The sequence below is a fragment of the Balaenoptera physalus genome (assembly GCF_965194825.1).
Source record: "Balaenoptera physalus genome assembly, chromosome: 11".
Taxonomy (NCBI): Eukaryota; Metazoa; Chordata; class Mammalia; order Artiodactyla; family Balaenopteridae; genus Balaenoptera; species Balaenoptera physalus.
In genome coordinates this window covers 43,134,886-43,160,322 of record NC_138896.1, presented here as the reverse complement: position 1 = coordinate 43,160,322, position 25,437 = coordinate 43,134,886, and the positions used below count along the sequence as shown (strand labels likewise).

The 25,437-nt window shown below is 34.1% G+C and overlaps 1 protein-coding gene across 1 annotated transcript in view; it reads right to left on the bottom strand.

The window, feature by feature from the left end:
- The window catches only part of HCRTR2 (hypocretin receptor 2), a 44,445-nt gene that overhangs the window by 5,770 nt on the left and 13,238 nt on the right, over nt 1–25,437 (bottom strand). The window contains exons 2-5 of the mRNA XM_082414386.1: nt 19,517–19,760; nt 12,143–12,258; nt 3,980–4,200; nt 869–990 (exon numbers count right to left, since the gene is read on the bottom strand). Of these exons, the coding sequence (XP_082270512.1) occupies nt 869–990; nt 3,980–4,200; nt 12,143–12,258; nt 19,517–19,760 (703 nt within the window). The remainder of the gene's footprint in view (nt 1–868; nt 991–3,979; nt 4,201–12,142; nt 12,259–19,516; nt 19,761–25,437) is intronic.

Below are 25,437 nucleotides of genomic sequence, written 5' to 3'. Positions count from 1 at the left end.
CCGTGCTCCACAAGAGAAGCCACCTTAATGAGAAGCCTGCGAACCACAACGAAGAGTAGCCCCCGCTCGCCTCAACTAAAAAGAAAGCGCGCACGTAGCAATGAAGACCCAACACAGCCAAAAATAAATAATAAATTAATTTAAAAAAAAAAGAAATAGCCAACCGGTTGGAAAGAAGACAATGTAAAGATATAGCTAATTAAAACACAATTCTAAAACTTAATTAGGCAAAATGTTGGTAGATAAAACAATATTTAGTTAAATGATTTTTATAATTATATTGATTCATAAACAGATGGGTGAAATCAATTGCAGAGGTGTGTATGTGTGGTTCGTTTAGCTTATGTGTTATTTAGGAGGAATATAATTTTTTTTATGGTCATGAGAAATCTTGAGATGAACCCAAGAGATGTTACCCACAAGAGAATTGTAAATACATAAAAATACCTAAAAGTGGAAAGGTTCCAATTCCATTTCAATTAGGCTACAAATGTTGGCAAAGGAAATGATACAAGCAAGGCTGTTTTATTTTCAGATAAAATGATTTTACATCTTTATAAATCGTAAGTTTAATGTATGACAAGCACGATTCTCTTATTCAGTTCTCACAGTTCTCACCTTTGTCCTATTTCAAATTTTCTTCTAAATTTTATGAAAAAAATTACTTAGATAATTTTTTCTGATGCGTTAGGTAACACATGTTCCCTCTCATAAGGGAAAAAAACTCAAGACCAGTCAGATCAGGGAAAAATATTCTCATTGTATCACAACTAATATCTTCATATTGTTCAAGAGTGTTCAGACCTTCTGGTCGTCAATCCTTCACCCTGGGCTGTGGTTTGTACAGAAGAAACAGTTGAAAACTCACCACTGAGAAAATTATAAATAATTGGGTTCGCAGCACTATTGGCGTATACAAGCCAGTGTGAAAATGTAAACCAGGCATATACAGTCTCTCTGTCTTCCGTGTGGGTAAACATCCCAAATACTCTGTAGGAAAAGAAACAGTAACACGAAATGTAGTGCGACTCTTTTAAATAATTAAATCCAAGGGTGAACACAGCCCTTGGTGGCAGTTCCCTGACTCCAGTGCTGCCCTGCAGGACAGACCACTTGCAGGTTTAGGGCACACAGTGGGGCTAGAATAACTTCAGTACCTGAAGGGCACCTCCAAGGCACAATTAGTAAATCAAAAGCCAAATCAAGTCAGAGAAGAAGGGGCTTTCTCTCCTGTAAACAACAACAATAAGAATACAAAAGTTGAATATATATCTATCTCCCTTCTTTCATTTTGTTTCTAAACACAATGGAGCAGCTTTTGTTACTATTTCATTTTGCGTGCATTTTATTTATTTATTTATTTAACACTGGAGTATATTTGATTAACGATGTTGTGTTAGTTTCAGGTGTACAACAAAGTAATTCAGTTATACATATACTGAATACTATGTTTTTTCAAGTTCTTTTCCCATTTAGGTTATTACAGAATATTGAGCAGAGTTCCCTGTGCTATACAGTAGGCCCTTGTTGCTTATCTACTTTAAGCATAGCAGTGTGTACAAAAGCACTCCTAAATTGCAGTCTGTAAGCACTACTTCCTACTTTCATTTGTGCATTGATCAATGTTACATTTCTTCAACTCCAATCTTCCAGCCTTGCTGAAATTTGGCTTCTTTGATTTCTTTATACGCAGGGAAGAACTAGTTTCAATAGGCAAAATTCTGGTAATTTCTTAAAGTTCATGAGTTTTAATTTTTTTTTATTATTTTAGACTCTGAAAAATATGTTATTATTACCTCCTTAAAGGTCATTTTTAAGATTTGTTCTGTACTTCAAAATACCCATTTATCAAATTCTATTCACTAGACAACAGGAGGCAACTTGCAACTACCCAATACATGTATAGGCTGAAGATTATAATGCATTTCCTGCCAGAGGGTCCATCACTGATTGTGGAGTTTGTGCCCGTGATAGAAATACGTTGCCAGAATAAAGTGGTGTTCTATGGAGTACTACAGTTTTACAAAAATATAATATATAGTAAGACAACATGGATAAATAAATTAATATGTTATGATTCTCTACCACAATGTATCTTTGAAATCCTAGACAAACCAGACCTGCTTTAAAGAAGTTGGTTTTCACTAGTCAGGCAAAACACTAAGTTTCAAAGAAAATAATTTAGGACTTTATTTGTAAGAGAAAGAAAACACGAGCATAAAATGCAAGGGCAAACAGAGATAAGTATTTGAAGAAAATATGTGTGATAAAGAGATAAACAATTTTCAAGGTTATTTTGAAATTTTTATTTTGTGACAAAGAGCAGAAATCTCAAAAAGTGGAAACTATTTTAAATTTAACATGGACTTTCTCCTTAGAAAGCCATTTATTTTCCTTGGAAAGGGAGGTCTGTAAGTCAGAAGAATAGAGAAATATTATGGAGAAGTAGGTATTTGGAACCAGCTAAGGGAAGGTACAAGTGCTGAGATGCAGGAAATCCAAATGAGTCATCCAGAGAGCAGTAAATCCAATTTTCATTGAGTTTAGATTGACTAAAATAAAAGTACAAAAAAATAAAAAATAAAAAAAAAAATAAAAGGAGAGAACCTATCCAGTATCCTGGCATGTTTACAAGGTTCTTAAGAGCAAAAATCATCATCTAGCATCAGACTAGAATACATTTGTATGGGATTTCTGTGGGCAAGAAAAATAAGAAGGGAATTATGAAAAAATATGGAGGGCAAAGTTGCTTTCATTTTCCTGTGAGCCAGTATACATCTGAAGGACCCAAGCTGCCACAAATCTTATACCTTTAAGGCTGTGTCTATACTAAACAACATTGCTGAACAGAAGTTCATTTTCTCTTTCTTTTCCATCGAAAAAGTCATTAAGAATAGATATATGTATAACTGAATCACTTTGTTATACAGCAGAAATGAACCCAACATTGTAAATCAACATTACTTCAAGAAAAATTTATTTTAAAAAAGTAAAAAAAAAAAAGAAAGAAAGAAAAAGTCATTAAACAATCAAAAACAAGGCCCAAAAGAGAATGACAAATCTTTGCAGCTGGTTATACCACCTTTAGACTGTGTGATTCCAGCCAAAGCTGCCTCTCTTCAGAGTCCCCAGCCGTTAGGAATGGGATATTGACTCTGGATCCAGGAAAAATGAGAGAAGCAATCTTAGTTTTAGTTCAAAGTCTCTGGTAAACAGAATTAGTATTACCTTGGGACCAGTCTCTGTGCAACTATTACGATAATTCCCGATAAAGATGGTTGGCCAGCAGGTTCCTGGGTACCACTGCCCCTGCATTGGTTGATCATGTTGGTTGTTTTAATAGTGTCTCTGCAGCATTACAAATAACATACCTTCTCTCATTGAAAACTTTTGTACTGATTTTTATTAATATTCACGCTAAACTTGATTCAATGACATCAGGAAATGAATTTTCTTTCTTTCTGTTTAAACATTCAAAACACAGTATGTGCTGTGATTCCATTTGTTTGTGTGTGTGCTCACAAATGCACTTTTTAAGTATAATTAGAAAGCTAAGAAAATTCTTATCTCTTTTTATCCTTTAGATAAAGTTCTGTCACCGTTTCCTATGTCTTTGAGAACAAAGTTTGGAAAACCCATTTGTTCTGATCAAAAAAGAGCTCCGAGCTGTAAATGAGTTTTTTGCATTAGAACTTCTTCTGCATCTAAGGCTTAGCAATTAGCTTGAAGAGGTCAGGGGAACATCTGTTTTATGTCTGCCATTCAACAGAGAATTTGCATGGATAAGAGCATTTAAAATCCCAGCGCTCTAAAAAACTGTGCTCCCTACCTGCTGGTAACAACAACACATTGAGTTATCTGGCCTGACAAGCTATCTAGGCAGACGGTTTCCACTTTTCTCTGGCTTAAAAAAAGTCCTTAATTAAGAAACAAGAAAAATGGCAGATCTCTTCATTTTCAAATAATAAGTGAACTTTACCTCTTCAGCACATTGAGGATGCTAATTGGTAGATAGCAAATTGCAAACACCAAAAGCACAACCATCAGCATCCGGGCTGTTTTCCGTCTGGCTCGGATCTGCTTTATTTCAGCGGCCACAGCGCTAATCCTGGATTTGGTCTGCTGTCCTGGCCCTCGAGGCTGTGAAAGAGGCTGCAGGGCCTTCCATTTTCTCTGAACTACAGATGATGTTCCAGGAATCTGAAAGGAGCGGATACCCTTTATTGTTATCTGATTTAGGAAAGTTCCACTTTGGAGGAGTAATTGGAAGACACAGTAAGGAGAGTATCCCAGACACCCGCGGTCTAGGAGGTTTGCGAGCCTCTTTCCCCAGAACGTTTGCTGAGTGGAGTGTATCCTTGAGTAATACAGCCGAGTGCCAAATAGGAGTCTGGGTGGAAAAAAAAAAGTTGCAACATCACCATTTTGTCGAGGTCTAAAGAGAGCTGCAAATGGAAACGATATCTCTTTATAAAAAGAGTTGTCCACTCAAAGGAATAATATTCAACACTAAAAAGAAATGAGCTATCAAGCCATGAAAAAATAGAGAGGAAACTTAAATCCATATTACCAAGTGAAAGAAGCCAATTTGAGAAGGCTACCTATTATAAGATTCCAACTATATGCTATCCTGGAAAAGATAAAACAATGGAGACAGAAGAATGATCAGTGGTTGCCAGGGGTAGTGGGGGGAGGGATGAATAGGCATAGCACAGAGGATTTTTTAGGGCAGGGAAGATACTACTCTGCATGATACCATAATGATGGATACCTGTCATTACACATTATACAATGTATTTGAATACACCATCCAAACCCATAGAAGGTACAACATCAAGAGTGAACCATAAAGTAAACTGTGAACTTCCGGTGACTATGATGAATCCATGTAGGTTCATCAGTTTTAACAAATGTATCAGTCTGGTAGGGGATGTTGATAATGGGGAGGCTGTTCATGAATGGAGGTTGGGGAGAGATGGGAAATCTCTGTACCTTCCACTTCATTTTTCTGTGAACTTATAACTACTCTAAAAAAATATATGAAACCAAAAAAACCTTCTTAAGTTAAAAGGGAGAGAACTGAAAACTGGGGAAGAAGAGCTCTTGCTAGGAATTCTGATTCAGCTCAGATACCTAGAGTTGAAACAGAAGGAAAACCTAACAGGTAATTGCAAAAGTAACCTGCATAGTTTTTCATGCATCAATACTGCCACCTGCTGCCAGATGGAGAGATAGGACTTAACTACCTATTGCTTTTTATTAGGTTTTCTGATTCTCAGGTTCGGTTAAGGCAAACCTGTGAATAAAAGGAATAAAAATAAAATAAAATATTCTCTGTTGCTTATCATTTGTTGTTATAAAATTGCTTGAAGGCAATTTTGTGGACCGACCCTTTAAAATGCACATAAAAACCTTGAATATCCCTTGTGGTCTTCCATGAACGTTTCAAATAGATGGAATTTGTAACAACAGTTACACAACTTGTACTTTTCCACTTCTTTTCAAAGTTATTTGATAATAGCAGGGAGTCCCTCCAAGTATAATATTGTCTTAATTATAAGCTCATGAAGATTGATAGGGTTTAGTGAGCAAAACAATAAAATTCAGCATGTGTAATTTTTTGAGTAAAATGTGCCAACAAGCCCACCATAAGAACATCCTAGTTCTATTAAGATTATTCAGCTGTTGCTTTTATCTCTGTGCTGCAAGCCAGAACAGACCAATGTGTCTCTCACAGTGGATGCTGGATGGATTCTGTTGCTTTATCCGTAACAAGATCCAAGTCTGTTAGATAATCTTTAATTTGAGAACAGAATTTTACTTTGATTTCCACACAGATGAATTAATGATAATTAATTAATTATGGTGCTCCTTTTGAATATAACTATTCTCTCTCAAAAAGAAGCAAATGAAGTTAAGGAAAACCTGCCCTTAAATTGAAAAACACCTGATAAATAATTTCTGCTTTTATTCCAATATCATAAATAAACTTTAAAATCATCTTTGAGGTGAAAATACATCCTGGAAGAGGTATTATCACAGTTATGAATTTGAACTATCATGTAAATGATGTTCCTTGAAACCTGTCTTGTCTGAAGAAGTCTTTGTGGCCAAGATAAGAAAATGTGCTGCAAACATTAAAAAGGGGATGAGAGAATATTATGAACAACCAGTAAATTTGAAAACTCAATGAACTTAAATGAAATGGATAAATACCATGAAAAAAAAGATAACCAAAACTGACAATGTCTTTACAAACCCTGTTACAAAAAACAAAACAAAATAAAAAATCTCCAGGCCCCGATAGGTTCATTGATGTAGTATTACACTGACATGTATACACTGATGTGTATAAAATTGATGATTGATTAAAAAAAAAAAAAAAAAAGGATAAGCTAAAAAAAAAAAAAAAAAAAAAGCAGATTTATTCCAGCAATGCAGTAATGGTTTAACATTTAAAAACATCAATCAATGTAATTTATCATATTAACAGAAAAAGCTATGATCATGTCAATAGAGAAAGGAAAAGCATTTGAAAACTTTAACACCCTTGCATGTAAACTAGTAATAGAATCTTTCTCAACCTGATAAAAGGCATCCATGAAAAGTCTTTAGGGTATCATCCTACTTAACATGAAAGATGAACACTTTCTTCTAAGATTGGTAACAAGCTAACAAAGATTTCTCTCACCACTTCTACTCAACATTGTACTGGAGATCCTAACCAGTACAAGAAGAAAAGAAAAATAAATAAAAGGCATATAGATTGCTTCTATTGAGAAGACATTATTGCTTATGAAGAAAGTCTTAAGGAATCTACAAAAATGCCACTAGAACTAAACATATGAATTTAGCAATATGCAGGACCCTAAATCAATAAACAAAATCAACTGTATTTCTATATACTAGCAATAAATGATTCTAAATTCAAATTGAAAATAACACATTTCAATAGCAAAACGGATTCTAAGAATACATTTAACAAAATGTGGACAAACTATGTGTACTTAAATTATGAAAATTGCTCAGAGCTATTAAAGAAGACCTAAATAAATGAAGAGATATACCATGTTCATGGATTATAAGATTTAATATTGTTAATATGTCAATTTCCCCAAATTGATCTATAGATTTAATGCAATAAATCCCATTCAAAATAATAGCAATCTTTTAAATTTATCACTCCATGACAACTTTTTTTTTTTTTTCCACCTTGGCACTTCTCTTTTAGAATTTAGATGCACATGCTAAGTTCTTATGATCAGGATCATAACTATTTTCTTTGTCTCATTGTAGCAAGAGAATGTACATTTTTATTATTTCAATCACTTAAAGTGCTTTGAGGCTTGCTTTATAGCCTATCATAAGATGTAACCTGAAGACTATTCCATGTGCATTTGAGATGAATGTGTATTCTGCTACTTTTGAAGAGGTATCCCATAGATATATTAGGTCTAGTTGGTTGATAGTTTTCTTCAAGTCTTTTATGTCATTGTTAATGTTCTGCCTAGTTTTTCTATCCATGACTGAAAGATGAGTGTTGAAGTTTTCAATTATTATCATTGAATTGTCTGTTTCTCCACTTAATTCTTCTAGTTTTGCTTCCTGTATTGTGGGCTTCAGTTGTTAAGTGCATATAGGTTTAGAATTTTTATATCTTCTTGATGGAATGATTTATCATTTGAAATATCCCTCTTTACCCATAGTAACACTTTTTATTAACATTTCTTTCGTCTAATATTAGTACAGCTACTTCAGCTTTCCTTTGGTTACTGTTTGCATAGTACCTCTTTTTCATTATTTTACATTTAATCTATTTGTGTCTTTGAATATGAGATGTGTTTTTTGTAGACATCATACAGTTGAATCAGGTTTTTGTTTGTTTGTTTGTTGTTTGTTTTATCTATTCTGCCAACCTCTAGAGTGTTTCATTCATTTACATTTAATGTAACTATTGAGAAAGTGTAATTTATATGTCTCCCTTTGCTGTTTGTTTATATATGTGTGTATATATATATATAGTTTCTATTTTGTTCCTCTATTCCTCCATTGCTTCTTTATTTTGTGTTAAACAGATATTTTCTAGTATAGCATTTTACTTCTGTTGTTGTTTTTTTCGCTACATTTTTTTTGAGTTTTTTTTTAGTGGTTGCCCTGAGGATTATAATTAACAACTTAATCTGTTTGGATTAATGCCAACTTGATTTCAATAGTATACAAAAACTTTGCTCCAATATAGCTTCATTCCTTCCTCCTTTCTTTGAATTACATCTTTATACATTATAAGCTGAAGATTCACAGTTTTATAATTATTGCTTTACAATGTTATCTCAAGTCAAATAGGAGAAGAAAAGAATTTCAAACAAAAATATATTTATACTCTCTTCTATATTTACCTACATAGTTACTTTTATCTCTCTGTGTGAACTTGTGTTACTGCCATTTGATTCTGCCTCTGCAATTACAATTTGCTGTTTATTTTCTCATACTAAACTGACTTGTTATCATCTAATGTCAATTACTTTAAGTTCTTTTTGAAGAATGTTGAGGAATAAAGGGCAGTAGATGAGAATGTGATAAAAATTGGAACAAGGAAGTTCTTTCAAAGTTTTAGTCCTTGGAAAGTTGAAATTTAGTTCCAGACTCAAGTATCAGTACAGTTCATCTCCAGCTCCTCACACAGTCCCAGACACATAGTAGGTGGTCAATAAATATTTGTGGAATGAATTAATATGAGTTCATACAATGAGTAAGATTGAAGTGTTGAATTAAGAGTTAAGATTTAGTGAGTCTTAAAAAGAGGAGTTCTAGAGAAGATCCTGTAGAATTTCCAGACTGAATGAGTTTTCTGAGACACATTGTCAAATAAAGAGAATACTTAAGTCTTTGATTAGAGCAAAACATTGGATAATTCTTTTCATTGTAACCAAGCAGGACCCTATGGGGCCTTCTAGGGACAGCTTTCCCCCATATCCTGAGTTGTTTTACAGATGTGAAAAACCCCCACCAAATGGAAGAAGTTAACTACTTGATAATCATGAGCACATAGCCCCAGGCCTCCTGGAGTATATGGTAAGGACTGATAATGTTAAGCTTTGTGACACCACTCTGTTACCTCACAACCAGCCAATCAGAGAATTGTACATGAGCTGATCACATACACTGCCGACACCCCTCCCTCACCTGGCTTTTAAAAATGCTTTGCCGAAACCCTTCAGGGAGTTCAGGGGCTTTGTAGGGCATGAGCCACCCATCTCCTTGCATGGCCTTGCCATAAACTTTCTCTGCTCCAAACTCCAAAGTTTTGGTTTGTTTCACCTCACTGTGCATGGGGCTAATGAACTTGCGCTAACATAATGAGGTTTAAAATTCTTGAGAAAGTCAGACAAGGACAGACACTTTGCTCATTAATAATCTTACACTTAGATATTTCAAAGAATGTAACAGATTCCATGCATCTCCATAATTTTAAGCAAATAAGACAGGCCCTCTGTTTGATGGTTCACTTGATGTAGACTATGGCACACATAATGCCTTGGAACTCTGTTTAGAGACATTAACAGTTGGAATTTGAGAGTTGTTCAAGCAGAATTCTACATAATCACCATTTGGGGTTAATTTACTTTATTGTGGCTGCTAAAGTGAACTCAGATGAACTTGCTGTTTTCTATTGCAATCTGTTTGTAAATGTTTTTAGCTTCACAGCCCAAGCATTTTACTGCAAATCTTCTGGATCATGTGGCTTGTACTAACCAGGACAATTCATCAAAAGAATGTGGATTATTTCTAAACCTGCAATACAATTTCGAGCTTACTTTAGAGTTTGAGAAATGGAGAACTATAAGCTTAAATAATGAAGAAGTAAACTGGTTGGGATTTGGTAGTTATCTAATTATTTAACAAACATTTTTTGAATACTTTTTTGTGCAAGGTAACATGTTAAGTGTTGGGAAGATGATGATGAACAAGACAGATTTATGTATACCCAAGAAATTTTAAAGTTATGTCATTCTGTAAATAAATGAATAAGCAAATATAAACATCTCTTATATTTAATGCATATTTAATGCACACTACCCAGTAAAAATATGGAAGTAGGAAATGCACTTAACACTGAATATTCTTAGTCAAAATATCAATCTAAATTATCTTTATGCCTACATGCTCATCAAAGTTTTTTCTCCTTCAAGAATTTTTCAAATTCTAATTTTTCTATGAACTTTGTTCTGAGTAACTGAGCAATGGATTCCTCTCTTTCCTCTTCTATCTAAACTTTCCCAGCACTTTCTCTTATTCTTCCACTAAATTTTTTCTTATAAAGTATTTATCAAGCAACTGATATGTGCTATGCATGTACTAGCTGGAGGGCTACAAGATCAAGGCTAGTGTGTACTGTCTCCATCTTAGTAGATTAGAGCAGACAGACAAATAAAAAGTCATTATCATGTTACTTAAAAGTACTATGAAAGAAATCTATCTAAGAAAGTAGTCACAAACATCAATTCAACACATACTTATTATTTTAGAAATATAAGCAGAATGAGGTGAAAGGCCAAATAACAGCATATACTATTAAGATATTTTTTTTAATGAGCACTTTCCATGCTTGAGGCACTTGAGTTAATTCATCTAATAAGTGTGAGGTAGGTGCTATGCACCCTTGCTTGGCACAGAAATTTAAGTAATTGACAAAACTCCCGCATCTGTTAAATGGCAGGGTTAGAATTTAAACTCATGCAGTCTGGACCTTGAGTCTGTGTTTTTGACTTCTGTATTATATCAGTTCTGGTCATTCACTCCCACTGGCCAGTTGGAGATTGTTGAGGAAACTATCTCTAGGATGTGGAAAATCACCACTCATGGTTTACAGTGATACACATTTGTTATTTTAGTTACAAAGACTGGGGAACAGAATGCATTTATAAGGTCAGAAAAGAAGTGACTTCTTTACAAAAATAGAAGAAACGAAAACATTTGGAATTATGAGACATACGGGGTTGAAAAACACAACTGTTGCTCATATACAAGAAGTAAAAGATGATCTTGAAAATCGCTTTGAATAACAAGGGTTGAAGAAGACCCAGATTAAGACTCATCCTCAGACAAAAACCAAATAAAAGTTTTATGAAATCCTTTAAATGAGTAAAGTGGCCCAGTAAATTCTTTCAGTTGGATAAAATATGTCAGAGCAAACAGACTAAGGGTGTGGCTTTCCACAAGCCTGATAAGCTCAAAATACTGGCAATAAATTTAGGAAAAAAGAGATACATTTCTGAGAAATGTGGAATTTTAAGATACAATTTACAAGTACAAGAAGCTGAGTTATATTCTTTGTCTGTACCTTTACACGTTCATCAATTTCCTTAGAGTCATCATGATACAGCTTAAATGTCCCCTGGTCTGAATTAGATCCACCTCCACTAAGCTTTTCTCTGATCCCCTGTGCTTATATTTATTAAGGTGATTTTTGTCCTGGAACTGTTTCCTTCTTCTAGACTATGAATTCACCAATGACACAGACTAGAACATTTAGCTTTTTATCAGACATGCATGCAAAAGAAATATAAATATTTGACGAATGAATAACTGAGTGAATGAATACATTCACTGAGTTAATAAATGAGTGAATGAATACATAGCAAAATTATCTAACATTTCAGTACAAATTAGCATTATAAACAATTTTTAAAATTCTCAATTCTGCCTGATTCTTCTACTGTTCTGAAAAAAAAAAAAATAAGATCTTTGAAGTTGGAGATTTAACCCTATAATAAAAATGTATTACATACATCTCATCAAAAATGTATTACATACATCTTTACTTACAGTCTCAGGAAACTTTAAAGGAATTTTTATTTGTTATTTCTCATAAAAAGTAAAATTTACAATATTATTCCTAGACAAAAATCAAGTCGATTAATCACAGAGGTTTAAAATTTAGTCATTAAGGCAGTTCATAAATAACATTCCCTAAACATCACCCTAAAAAATGCCTAGACATATGTTCATGACTAAGGCCTCATTATTTTAGAAGAACACACAATCCTTTGCTAAGCATATTACATTGGTTCAATTCACTCTTAAATTTTGTTTTTAAGGACATCCTAAAGAAAACACAAGAAAGTTATTTGAAATTACTTACCTGTCGGCACCAGAGTTTACGAAATATTTGCAGATAGGCCAACACCATAAGACATAGTGGTGCCATGTAGGTCACCAGAAAGAAACAGATGTGATACATCTTGGGGTAAATTTCACCTGGAATGAAAGTTAAAATAATAAAATATTATAATTCATAGACTTTTTAAAAGTACATCTGTCAATGTTTTGCCTTCAAAATTACCTTCTATATGATTTTACTGTTATGTTATATACACAAAAGGGGAAAATGATTTATAATATTAACTACTGACATTTAAGTACTAAATGCAAAGTCTTAATGTCATGTAATCTACTCAGAGAGGAATAACAATTAGCCATTTCTTAATTTGTGCTACTACAGTCTATCCAGTCAAGTGTTCATTTATCAAAAAACCTTTTTTTCTCTTAATTACTTCTGGTTAATCAATAAAAATTAGTTTGGATTGTCCTATACTTGGATTCGCAAGGAGGGACATTACTCAATCAAAACTTAATTGCTAATGCTTTTGTTAAAATGGAAAAAGACAGTAAACTAAGTTGATTCCTCTTCATTTCTCTCTTGAGAGATGAGAAAATATTCCCAGTTGTATCTCCAAATATGAATTCGGAAAGGTTTTGGAAAAATAAAACAACAAACATTTGATAATGATTATTTTTATTGACTACTAGAACATATACAAAATTCCTCTTTAAGTAAGTTGTGCATGTGTGTTAATGCATGTACTTTTAATAAAAATGAGATTTTTAGGGTTCTTTAAAGTTAGATTTCAAACCAATATGGGTATATTCTTTTTTTGATATCCATCTTACTTATCAGGCATAAGCACATATAGGATTGTAGTGATTGCTTATTTGTCATTAATTCTATGTGCACAGGTAATACATATCACAGATTAGGGCATTTATAAGGAGTCAATCAATTGAGTGTCACTGTGGCTTAATATTAATTTTTAATTTTTCTAAAATGTATCCATTACTGACTTTTAAAACACTTTAAGGGATATTTCCCTTTAACTAGTATTTGAATATATCACACTGATCAAGCTACTTTTACTTAAATGTAAAACAAGAAACAATATATCCTAAATGGATACCATGGATATTAAATGCCAATAATTTGATACAATTCTAACTAAATGCTAATAAAACAAAGGTTTTTTTTTTAAATTCTAAAAATTACGTTACTTATTTTGACTTTGATATTGGCAATGGGATTTGTTCTACACTATTATGGAAGGATAATGTTGTCACTTTCATGGATTTTATTATTTTTGTTACTTCAGAAAATATGTAGAAGCATGAAGACTCAGTTATGTGATCAAACGTGGTAAGAGCAATTTATACTGAGGATTAACCAATAATAATTATGATGATGACCATAATGACTGATAACAATTATTGAACATTCATTGAATTCTTACTGAATATATTTTAAACATATCAACATATCCTCATATCAATATGTGATACGTATTACCTGTGCACATAGAATTAATGATAAATAAGCAATCACTACAATCCTATATGTGCTTATTCCTGATAAGTAAGATGGATATCAAAAAAAGAAAATACCCATATTGGTTTGAAATCTAACCTTAAAGAACCCTAAAAATCTCATTTTTATTAAAAGTACATGCATTAACACACATGCACAACTTAGAGAGGAATTTTGTATATGTTCTAGTAAGTCAACATATCCTCCACAGTATTGATTTCATAGTCTTGTCTTCTAGAGTTTAATATTCTTATTTTTACTCCTAAAACTGTCTTCTTTCTCAGACAGATGTTTTTCTCCACTACAATCTTTGGAGCACACAGCAGGGTGTGTGTGCTACCAGGAGGTCTAAGAGAACAATTTGATGTGTCATTTTTAGCTTCTCTGGGGCCCAGGTGGCTCACATCTAGCTCATCAGCTTCAGTTTCTAACTTCCTTTCAAGTTTATCCTGTAAAACAAGCCAGTTACATAAAAAGTGATAGAATCCGAGCAGCCTGACTGGAGGAATAGCAAACAGCCTTTCCCTTTGAAGTGCCACAGCATTCAAAGTGCCATTCAGCGTTTGCGGAGCCAATTTCAAAGGAGCTGGAGAGTGACCTCAGCACTTCCCAGGTACCTGAGTGGCTTTGAACTTCTATTTGTTTTGAAGAAAGTGTCGTATAAGCTTCCCACAAAAAATATACCTTTAAAGCTTACATACCTGTGAATCCCTGATGTCTGCATTAGACAATTAAATTGAGTGAGTGGAGAAAGGTAGATTTGGTAGGTCATTTATTTTTAAACTGCAGAGATGGTTACCATCACTGTGATAACAGTCTGGAGTTTTAAACAGATGGGAAAGAAAGCTCACTCTGCAACTGGTATATTTATAAATAGTTAGAAACATATGTAATTGGCTGGTAAATGCATATTATGATAATGAACACCAACACAGAGAAAAATTGATCAAGCAAAATTACACTTGCAGGCTAAGATAGATTGTTTTAATAAAGAGATTATTATAGATAATTGGGGAAACATGATCGTCTTAGATTCCTCATTTCATGCTTAGAGTCTAAGCTAATTGAAAACCCAGAAATGCCATTGAAAGTTTAAATTATATGTGTTGAAGCTATCTTTGGAGTTTCTCTGCACTTGAAAAGCAATATCTTTAATATATTGTAAGACATTCATATGTCTAGAAAGTAGCTACATGAAATTTGTTCACTTAAGCATTCCCTAAATTAGAAAACAGCATTTTAAAGATTGACAGCCGTTAAAATTTCGTGTCTCTACTCAACTGATGAATAGGCATAATCTGAATACATTCTTGGATGTATATCAAACCAACAAATAAGGAGCAAATGTGGATCTTTCTTTAGTCTTTGAAATCAGAGATTAAGGAAAAATGTCATGTATTAGATAGATAAAGCTTAACTTCTCTTAGGTGAGTTAAGGTCCATTGTAGAGCGAACATGTTAATATAATTATCTAAAAATGACAAACATTTTCTCCTTCATGTTACACCTCTCAAGGATTCAATGGAAAATTAAATTAAATATAATTTTCCAAATATTCAATTTGGACAGTCTTTTCCAAGTTCATGTATCCATAAAAGTTTATCTGAATCTTTAATATATTTTATTATTTCTCCCTAATAAGTGTTTTCAATAAATGTTCCTATTAATAAACACACATATGTATATACTTTCCAAATCTCATAATAGGCCAGATACCATAATTAGCTTGAATATAAGGAAGGGCTCCACTATTATTATTATTTTTCAGACCACCAAAGAATAATTTGGCAGTACAGTCCAAGACAAGGGAGATTATAAATCCCCGGCATCCAAAACAATGTTTGACAAACAGTACATGCTCATTAAAAGTTGGATGAATTACTGCTAAAACATATCTTGGATTGAGTGGGAAAAGAAAGTTAATTTCTCCCAATAGGATCTATCCTGTGAAACTATGCATTTACAAACCAAGCAATCAAGAAGGTATGGTTATAATTCTGGAAGAATTTTAAACTTTCAGAAGTGTGAATTGATGTGATTGATGCAAACAGTGAACAAACACAAAAACATAATTTAAACATCATTAAAATAAATATTAACACATTTTATTTGTTTTTGAGTGTCAAGTGTGTCTGCCAAGAACTGAACAATTTGTGGTCTTTTTTTGAACAAGCCATAGGCAATGATGAACATAATGAGTTGCAGAAGTAATGTATCCATAAAATATTACATATTTGTGGTCTTATTTCCAGTAAGATGGAGTTCTCAGTTATTTTGCACCATGAGTGAGACAGCATTTGCAAGACTTTTCCAAAAGTTATTTGATAGATATGAATCAAGTGACCACATAGTTTACTGACTCTTTCCACATTGTAGTATTGGTTGTAGGACAATAATGATATTTCTGTCTACTTTTATAACCAAATCATTGATTTAACTTAGGATAAAGATAAGAAATCAGTTTATGAGTTAATCGCAAATAAAAGATATTTCACAACAAATTTTTAAAAATTGGACTAAACGGACTTTCAAGATGTTTGAACTTTAGAGAGCTAACCCTGTAAAATATAATTTTCTATGGTGATTTTAAGTTGTGACTATCACATATGTGTCCAAGCTTTAAAATTTTAAGTTAAACCTAGATTTATAAATAGCTTATATTAACAAAGCTTATGCTAATGTAAAAATCATTAAAATAAACTAAATGTCTAATGAGCAGAATAATAAGAACCTGCTTTTCATTTTTCATATTCTTCTTAAAAACATGAAGTTATGATAATTTCGTTTAATATATGAAAAACTTATTTCATAGATTTTATTGCTTGATTTTGTGGATGATCAACTCAATTCAGTATCACTTAGCTTTTAAAATCATTTTAAGTAATAATACGCTAATATAAAATCACTTTCAAATAGCTTTCCTAAATGACTTCTGAAGACTGAGTTTAGATTTTTAGGTATTTGACAATAATTTCTTTTTTTTAAGGAAAATATCCCTTCTATATTTAGGTAATAAAATGTGAGAGGTTGGGATGCCTTTTATATATTTATATCTGTTGCTCAAAGTTAATTAGAAAATGATGCAGCTATTAATCATGATGACTAACCGGATTCCCTAGTTCTGCAATCCTTTTGCTCATGGGAGTTAATGTAGCTTGATCATTCAGGGCAACACTAAAAAAAGGACAAGTTTATAAAATCAGTACACAGACTTATAAATGAAATTAATTACCCAAATACTTTAGAGAAAATACTACTGACACATATTGAATAATAGGTGGGAATTTTAATCTAATTACCATCTCCGTAAACTTAAAGAATCCCAGCTTGTGAGTTGAAAGCTTCTGAAAGCAGCTCTTTTGCCCCTTTCTTGTTTTCCCATTTCTGTTCCCCTCTAACCTTAAAAGAGTCTAATTATAGGAATGAGATCACTAGGCAATTGAAACTAACTCCTGACTTATGCTCTCCTGAACACACACGGTGCCTTGCCTAACCTGTGGATTCTTTTCCTAGATTAAAAGAAATAAGAATGAAGAATTAAATAGTTAAAGAATGACTAGCTCTCTACCCCCAACAGCCCCCTTAGCAATCCTGCAGGCAGCCCACATGGGCAAGATAAAGAAGAGAGAGTCAGCCAGCCTGCACTCAATGGAGAATGATGCAGAATCCAAACTCCTGCCTAGATGATTCACTGAGATTCTTCCCCCTTTTTTCCCTTCAAAAACTGTCAGGGCTGAGCAGAATCTTTGGAGGTGGTCTCAGGACATGAGTCCACCTTCTCCCCAGATTGCCAGCTTTTCTGATTAACACACCTTTCCTTTCTACTGACACTTGCCTCTCGAGTATTGACTTCTGAGTGGTGAGCAGCCGAACCTGGGTTCGGTAACACTTAGATTTAAATGTGCTTATTTGCTTCATAATATTGAGCAAATAATTTAATTTATGGTTCAGTTTCATCATGATTAACTAAAGCATTCGGATCAAGAGATCTTTAGGCTCTTTTCCAAATATAACTCATTGCATAGGAATTAGATAATAACAAGAGATATGTCACATTTGGCCCCCAGCCCACCTTTTCCCAAACACAGTTCTTTAGACTGCATTCCAGAAACTACAAGTTTGGACTCTCTTCCTTTCTTCTTCAAGGGATGGTGCCCATTGTGTGAGTTATCCTGCTTCCTAGGACACCCTTTTCCCTCTTCCTTGTCTGGAAAAGCCCTGCTCATTTTTTTTTTTTTTTTTTTTGGAGTAGATTATCGTCATTTAATTGGCCAAATTATTAAATTGTACATTGAAAGAGAATCACACTCATGCTAGTGAATCTCCACATTTTTAAAGTCTTTCTTAAACTGAAAAATAAGTGAGATATTTAAACGTTAAGACATAGTCAAATCAAAAGGCAAAACAAGTTCATTCTGAGAGAACAGAGTTCAAACCCTGAGCAAATGAACTGCCCCGTGAGCTTCCTCCCTGCTTATCTTTAATGCTTTGCTGAAATGTTAGCAGATCCTTATAAACTTTTGTTCACATGGCCAGGACTGAGTCTGTCCTCTCACTTGTGCTCCTAGCACTTTGTGTATAAGTATATTAAAATATTAATCACACTATAAACCTTTATTTATTTGCATTTCAGCCTCGCTATATACAACGTGTTCCCTTGGGCAGAGTCTATTTCTCTTCAGGTTGGCACAATTTCTGGCATATCCTAAGTACTCAAGATGTTGTTTGAACATTAAATAAATGGGACTGAAGACACTTAAGAAATATTTCTATCATTCTGGAACTTTCCACTCATTTTGTTTTGGTCTTCATTGTTAATGGAGAAACGGGAAAAACTGGAGAAGATCCAGAAAGAAATACAGCAAAAGAATTGCAATTGAAAGGAAGGATAAATCTCATTTTTTAAAAGGAGTATTTAATATTTACAGTAATAGATAAAGCAAATTTTGAAATTTTAATTATTATAGGTCTTTGGATAACATATGGAATAATCTCAGTGTCTTTTGAGTTTTATCTTGCTCTGGTGAAAACATATGCCTAATTTTTCAGTTCCTGATTTTCCTCTTTTCAGTGTTCCAATAAAAGAATCAAAGTAGGAATTAACATGAATTCAGAGATTCATATGCTTGAAAATACCAGGTCCATGAACAATCCTTGGCGTGCACTGCCTCTGTTGATACATCTTTCCAATAAACAAATGCTTTCCTAATGTTTACAGTTTAAATATGAGCCATTGTAATATACTTACCCAGAAGAGAACAGATTGTTTCCTTTAAATTCCGTGTGATAATTTTGTAACTAGTGCTGAAATGCAGGATTATTTTATTTTCTTTCATGCTTCGCTGTGTCCAGATTTGTGCCATCACCAGGCATTGATAAAGGTGTTTCCACTATTACAGAAAAACCTCAAAGACTGTTGCTGAGAGTTTTGAACCAAAGGGGCATAAGACCTCCAAACTTGATTGTTTAAATTTAACCACTGAACATATCAGATGGGAAACCAAAAAAAGATTCATAATTTCATAATTAGTGTAATTCTTAAGTCAGAAAATAATTATGCCAGTGATAAAATGTATCAGTTTACTATATTATGAATAGAGAAAACGTGTGTAGCTAATCTGACTCAGAGAAGAGCATAGGTCCATGGGCAAGACATCCATGTTCCCAGGCCAGACATGGTTTTAAAATGAAAAATCCAGTTGTATTTGAAGCCCATTAGGGAACCTGACACCTGAGGCAATACTATGTTCTACCATGTTATAAAATAAACGATATTAACCCTTGCCAATAAAATACACGAGGCCAGCTTTACAAGGACTGTGCAAATCAGATTTTCAACTTGCAGCTGTCATATAAATGCAAGGGCCACAATGGACTTACCGCCCCAGTGCTCATCACAGACTGTAAAGAGAGTGGTTTTATTGGCTAAGCCAGGGAGCATGGTGCTGCACTCCATGACGATGGCCTGAGGGATCATTATGATGCAGGACACGATCCAGATGATGACGATGCTGTTCCGGGCCCGCTTGGCTGTGCTCTTAAACATCAAAGGGTGACAGATTGCATACCACCGATCCAAGGCAATGCAGCTCAGTGTGAGGACAGACACAGACACTGACACAGTCTAGAGAAGAAAAGAAGGTAGTACAAGGGAAGCACCGGGTGTTACATGGACCACTCTCAGTACTTTTACCCTATCAGAAACATAGGCACACAGATAACCAGATACAAAGTTGTCAAAAAACATTTCACGCAAGTGCTTTCTATTAAAAAAAGAAAAAAACTCTGCCAAAAGATAATATTAGAAATGTATTAGGAAAAAGAATACCTTTTTTCCATTAAACATAAAAATGTACTATACAAGCCTTGCAATCTTTTTTTATGCTAAATGTTTTAATCTATAATATGGCATTCTTTAAATAATGACAATCATGATTTTGTCTTGAAATTTTTCTATTGATAGGGGAAATCTTATCTTGGAATGAAAAAATAGTAAAATATATATGTTTAGTCTGAACTGGAAAATTCTCTGTCACTTATAGAGAATAATACAATGACATGTATTTCTTTTAAATTATCATACAAGAAACTGATTGAAATTGCATTTAATTAGCATTTTTGAATTATAGGTATCTCATTTCCTATTTTTAAATAATCAAGGTTATTTGTACATTAGTTCATTTCCAACATGTTGCACTCAAAGAAAGGCATGAGTCACGATAAAATATAATTCTCTATATGAATCTCCTTGCCATAGTTTGCTCATTGCTGGAATAAGCGACCTGCCTCTAAATTTCAAATAGGTTCACCCAATCCAGATTTCTATATAATAGCACCACAAACAATACTTTAACTTGGAACTTTAAGAAAATAGTAAAGAAACATGTCAAGCATGCTTATCCCCACATGATCAGTTTATGTAATTATATTTAGTGTATTCTATACTAGATGATTGGACCATTGGTTCTGACAAAATCAATTATCTCAAAACTCTCTCTTTAAAAACAAGCCTCTTGCTCTTTTCTGTTATTTTTTTTTTTACAGATTTCTATTTATTTTCTTCTCAACATTTATAGTACAATTATTTTGTTTAATTCATGAATTTACTGTTTATCTTCTCTATTGGAACAAAGACCAATGGCAGGAGGGACTGTTGTGTTCACAAAACAGTACCTGATGCAGTGCTTGACGTGCTTAATAAATATTTTTTTGAATTAAGGAATAGTCATAAGCCTCAATCTAAGGTAATATACATGGCACAGTCATCTTTCTATATTTTTCTGTCCTAGTTGTACTGATCCCATAAAATGTGAATGAGCAGGTCTCTCTGCTTCTTACATCAGGACCTTCCTTGTCGATGCACTGACTGTAGGTACACATGAGTGAGAAGGATCTAAGGGCTGGCCCAGCACAGAAGGAAAGGCTCTGGGTTAAGCATTAAGACCACATATCCATTCTCATCTCCTCCCAGCTAGCTGCACAATATGGGTCCCCTACTTAAGAGCTGTAGGTAAAATGTGGATGGGTTATTGTTTGTTCATTTGGTTTTCTATTAAATGAGTGAAATGATAGGATAAGACGCTTGTCAACTCTGATTCTTTTGGTCCTCTTTGGAAAAGACAGCAGAGTGTGGTTGGAGTCAATTCCACTATCAGGTTTCCTGGGTATGTACCCCACTGCACTTGCTAAATGCGTGATCTTGGGTAAGTTACTTAACCTTTCTATGCCTCAGTTTTCTCATCTGTGTGAGAATGCATGATAATCGTAGCTGTCCATGGAATTGTACGAACTGTCAGTTGAGATGTGAAACACCTAGCCCAGGGCTGGTATAGAAATGCTGTGTAAGTGTTTGTTATTCCTTATTATGATTATGACATGATGATGGTCATTATACTATTAGTATTGTTTTCTATTCCTGAGCTTGGAGTTCTAGCTTTTAATAGGAACAGACTGCTTTTTGGTGAAGTGCAGTCATAGAAATTACAAATAAAAGTGTAAACTATGCTAAATTCTTGGAGGTTAATTTCATTTTAGGTGTAATCCTAAAGGGATGAACTCTACCAGAGAAGGCTTGGTTGATGGAACCTGGAAATTCCTTGGTGCTGCCTCAGAGAGCATTCACACCTCCTTCTCAAATGTCCCCTTCTCCTCCATTCCTTCCCTGAGAATGTGTCAAGCACACAGGGCCCTTCCATACCCTTGACAACCTGGGAATAGGACAGTGGTCGTCTAGCTCTGAACAGTTGACCTTTCATAGTTGCTGAGCCAGGGCTATATTTATGCTCTCTAGCAATTAGAAATGTAAAATGCTCATCAAGACCTAGTGTTTTACTTTTCATGAATTCTAATCAACATGGGTGAATGGGATAGAAGTAGTGTGGTTCAAATTCTGAAGTCATTTCTATTAATTCCCTCTACTGTTAGATAGTAATAATCAATTCAAAACAGTGCACTTGAGAGATGGCTGTCCAGTGCCAACAGTGAACCAGGGTGCTGTGCCTTCTCATGAGAGAACATGCTGGCTCAGTTAATCTAGCAGTAGAATCCATTGCATGGACCCTTGACCATCAGTGATTTAATAGTTACTGTTTGAGTACTACATTTGCTGGTGTATAATATACTCTAGTATACAATTATCATCTAATTTACATGATTTTCTTGAAGGGGATATATAATTGCACCTTATCATAAGTGATTATAAATGAGAGTTTTGTTGTTGCTTTTCACTTGTAGGAGTGCACTTCCAGGTGCCTTTTTCATTGAGATTTTGATATTAGCTCAAGTCAACTTGATAATAAATCATTTGAGAAATGAATGTAGTGCGAATCATGAACATTGTGAGTGAAGTGAGATGATGTGAACTTTCTTTTGCTGTCGGTGCTTTATCTTGCACCCATCCTATGAGTACCCTGTGTTCAGAGCAACGTGGGAAACTTTCTTTGGTAGAGGACTCAGTTTCACGCTAACATATAGATGTGACAAAAGGGACTCAGAGATCCATGACAAGTAGAAATGGAAATTTTGCCAAATCACAAGTTTGGATGACAGGCATTAATGGATTGGAAGGTGGAGAAGTGTGACAGAGAGTGAGGGAGTCTGTCCCATCACCCAACACCCAAAACTCAGTTGGCTTTGGTTCTGCTTTTCCTGGCATTTCCTGTGCAGAACTTCTTCTGCAGTTACAAAAAAAAGTCACTCTGAAAAAGCAGGCAACTCCGCCTGTACGTGTGAGAAGAAAAGTGAAGTATTTTATATTTTTTCTAGAAATTCATGATAATTATTCAGCAAATAGCCCAACAAATGTTAATGGTAGTGGACCTATGGAGTGATTAAAGATATAAAAGGGACATTTTAATTATTTAACTAAGTTTTATTATATTTGTGAGATTTTTAAGATTGATGAGAGTTTGCTGAAATCTTACAGCATACCACTCATAAATCTAAAAGTTGCACTGAATTGTATTTAGAAGAAAAAGAACATATAAATAATAGGAAATTAGTAAATGTCCAAAGAATCTTAAATGCAACCAAATAACCTTAAAATTTGGCTGGGTGTTTTGTATATGTTTTTAAATACTCAGTAGGACATAAATATCATATGAGGGACCATTGGTTTCAGAACATCACAATTAAGGGGAAAAAAAACTACTCAAATGATTGGCTTATTGCACATTGGCCCTATTCCTTCTATTTGGGAAAATTCTATGGAAAATGGACAATAAATATTGAGAGAATTTGGAGATGTGAGTTATACCAGTGCCTCAATATTTTTGTGCATTTACAACTTTCCATCAAGAAGTAATGTTGAATGAGGTAATGAATGGGTCAGATCTTGTGGTTATCAATAGTTTTGTCCTTGATCTATGGAGAAGAGGATCAACTGTTGATCCTCTGTTGTTTAGTCCAGTTGACTAAACTGGACACTTTATAGAGAAGCAGATAGAAGCTATCAAGAGATGAAGATGTTCTTTCAACTGTAAGACTTGTTAAGTTGTGCTGCTGGAAAGAGTACTGTCATAATGAACATTAAGAGAGACCCATGTCCTGCATCACTCATAGTTGCATATTACTTTCAATCTGTCCTTGCATCCACATAAGACAATCTGGAATACCTAGTCTATAAGAAGGTATCACTGTGCATTAGAGCAGGGCTGCACCTATTACAGGATGATGCATCCCTCTCCATCACCCCACTCTCCATCAGGGAAACTTCTGGTTTGCAGAGAGAACAACTCAGTCAACAAAAGATTCTGGGCAACTTAAGCCATCTTAAAACTTAAGAAGATCCCCCAAATTTCCCCCTGGGTGGTTACTGGAACCAAGAGAAATTTAAAAAAAGCTTTCTGGAAACACCACAGAAATGGTGACATATTAGAATTCTCTGCTATTTATGATTTTCCCAGTGTCTCCACGTAAACATCATAAGACCCATTGCTTACTGATTTTTTTCTATGGTGGTATTTTTCTCTGTTGCTCAATGTACTCTTTCTCTCAAAAAAATTTGCAATAGTTTATTTTTGTAACCCACTCATGATTTTCAGCCAACTGACAAAACTAACCTTGCAGTTAAACTTAATGCTTGCAACGAGGCTTATAACTTTCATGGCATTTCCCACTTAGTAGTCTATCAGTGAGGTCTGACCTAAAAATTTATTATTTCTGTTTATAATGAGTCATTGAAGAACTATTGAGATAAAGATCTCTTTGTAACATTTCAGATCCAAAAGCTTAATTTATATAATTTCTAATAATGAGCTATTTTTGGTCTCTCTCAACTTTTGTTTTTCCTAAGACTTTAGTTTTGGAGTACTTTTAAGACCACAGCAAAACTGAGGAGAAGGTACAAAGATTTCCCTATACCCCCTGTTCTCACATAGCCTCCCGCATGTTCAACATCCCCCACCATAGTGGTACATTTGATATAACTGGTGAACTTATATTGGCACACCATAATCAGTACACTCTTGATGTTGTACATTTGGACAAATGTATAAGGACATGTATCCAACATTATAATATCCTACGTTATACTGCCTTAAAAATCCTCTGTGCTCTGCCTGTTCATCCCTTCCAACGCCTGACAACCACTCATAATTTTTACTATCTCCATAGTTTTGTCTTCTTTCCTAATGTCATATTATTGGAATTATGCAGTACATAGCCTTCTCAGATTGGCTTCTTTCACTTAGTAATAAGTATTTAATGTTCCTCCATGTCTTTTTATTGCTTGATAACTCATTTCTTTTAATCACTGAATAATATTCTATTATCGGGTTGTACCCCAGTTTGTTTACCCATTCATCTACTGAAGGACATCTTGGTTACTTCCAAGTTTTAGTAATGATAGATAAAGCTGCTGTAAACATTTGCATGCAAGTTGTTGTGTGGATGTAAATTTTCAGGAATGCAATTGCTGGATCATATGTTGGGACTATGTTTAATTTTGTAAAAAACAAAAATCAGTCTTCCAAAGTGGCTGTAACATTTTGCAGCATTCCTACTAGCAATGAATGAGTGTTCCTGTTGCTCCACACCCTTGCCAGCTTTTGGTATTATCAGTGTTCCATAGTTTGGCCATTCTAATAGGTGTGCAGTGATATCTCATTATTTTAATTTGCATTTTGCTTATGATATGTGATGAGGGACATCTTTTCATATGTTTCTTTGCTACTTGTATATCTTCTTTGGTGAGTTGTCTGTTAAGGTCTTTGGCCCATATTTTAATTGGGTTGTTTGCTTCCATACTGTTTAGTTTTAACAGCTCTCTGTATATTTTAGATAAAATTCCTTATCATCATGTC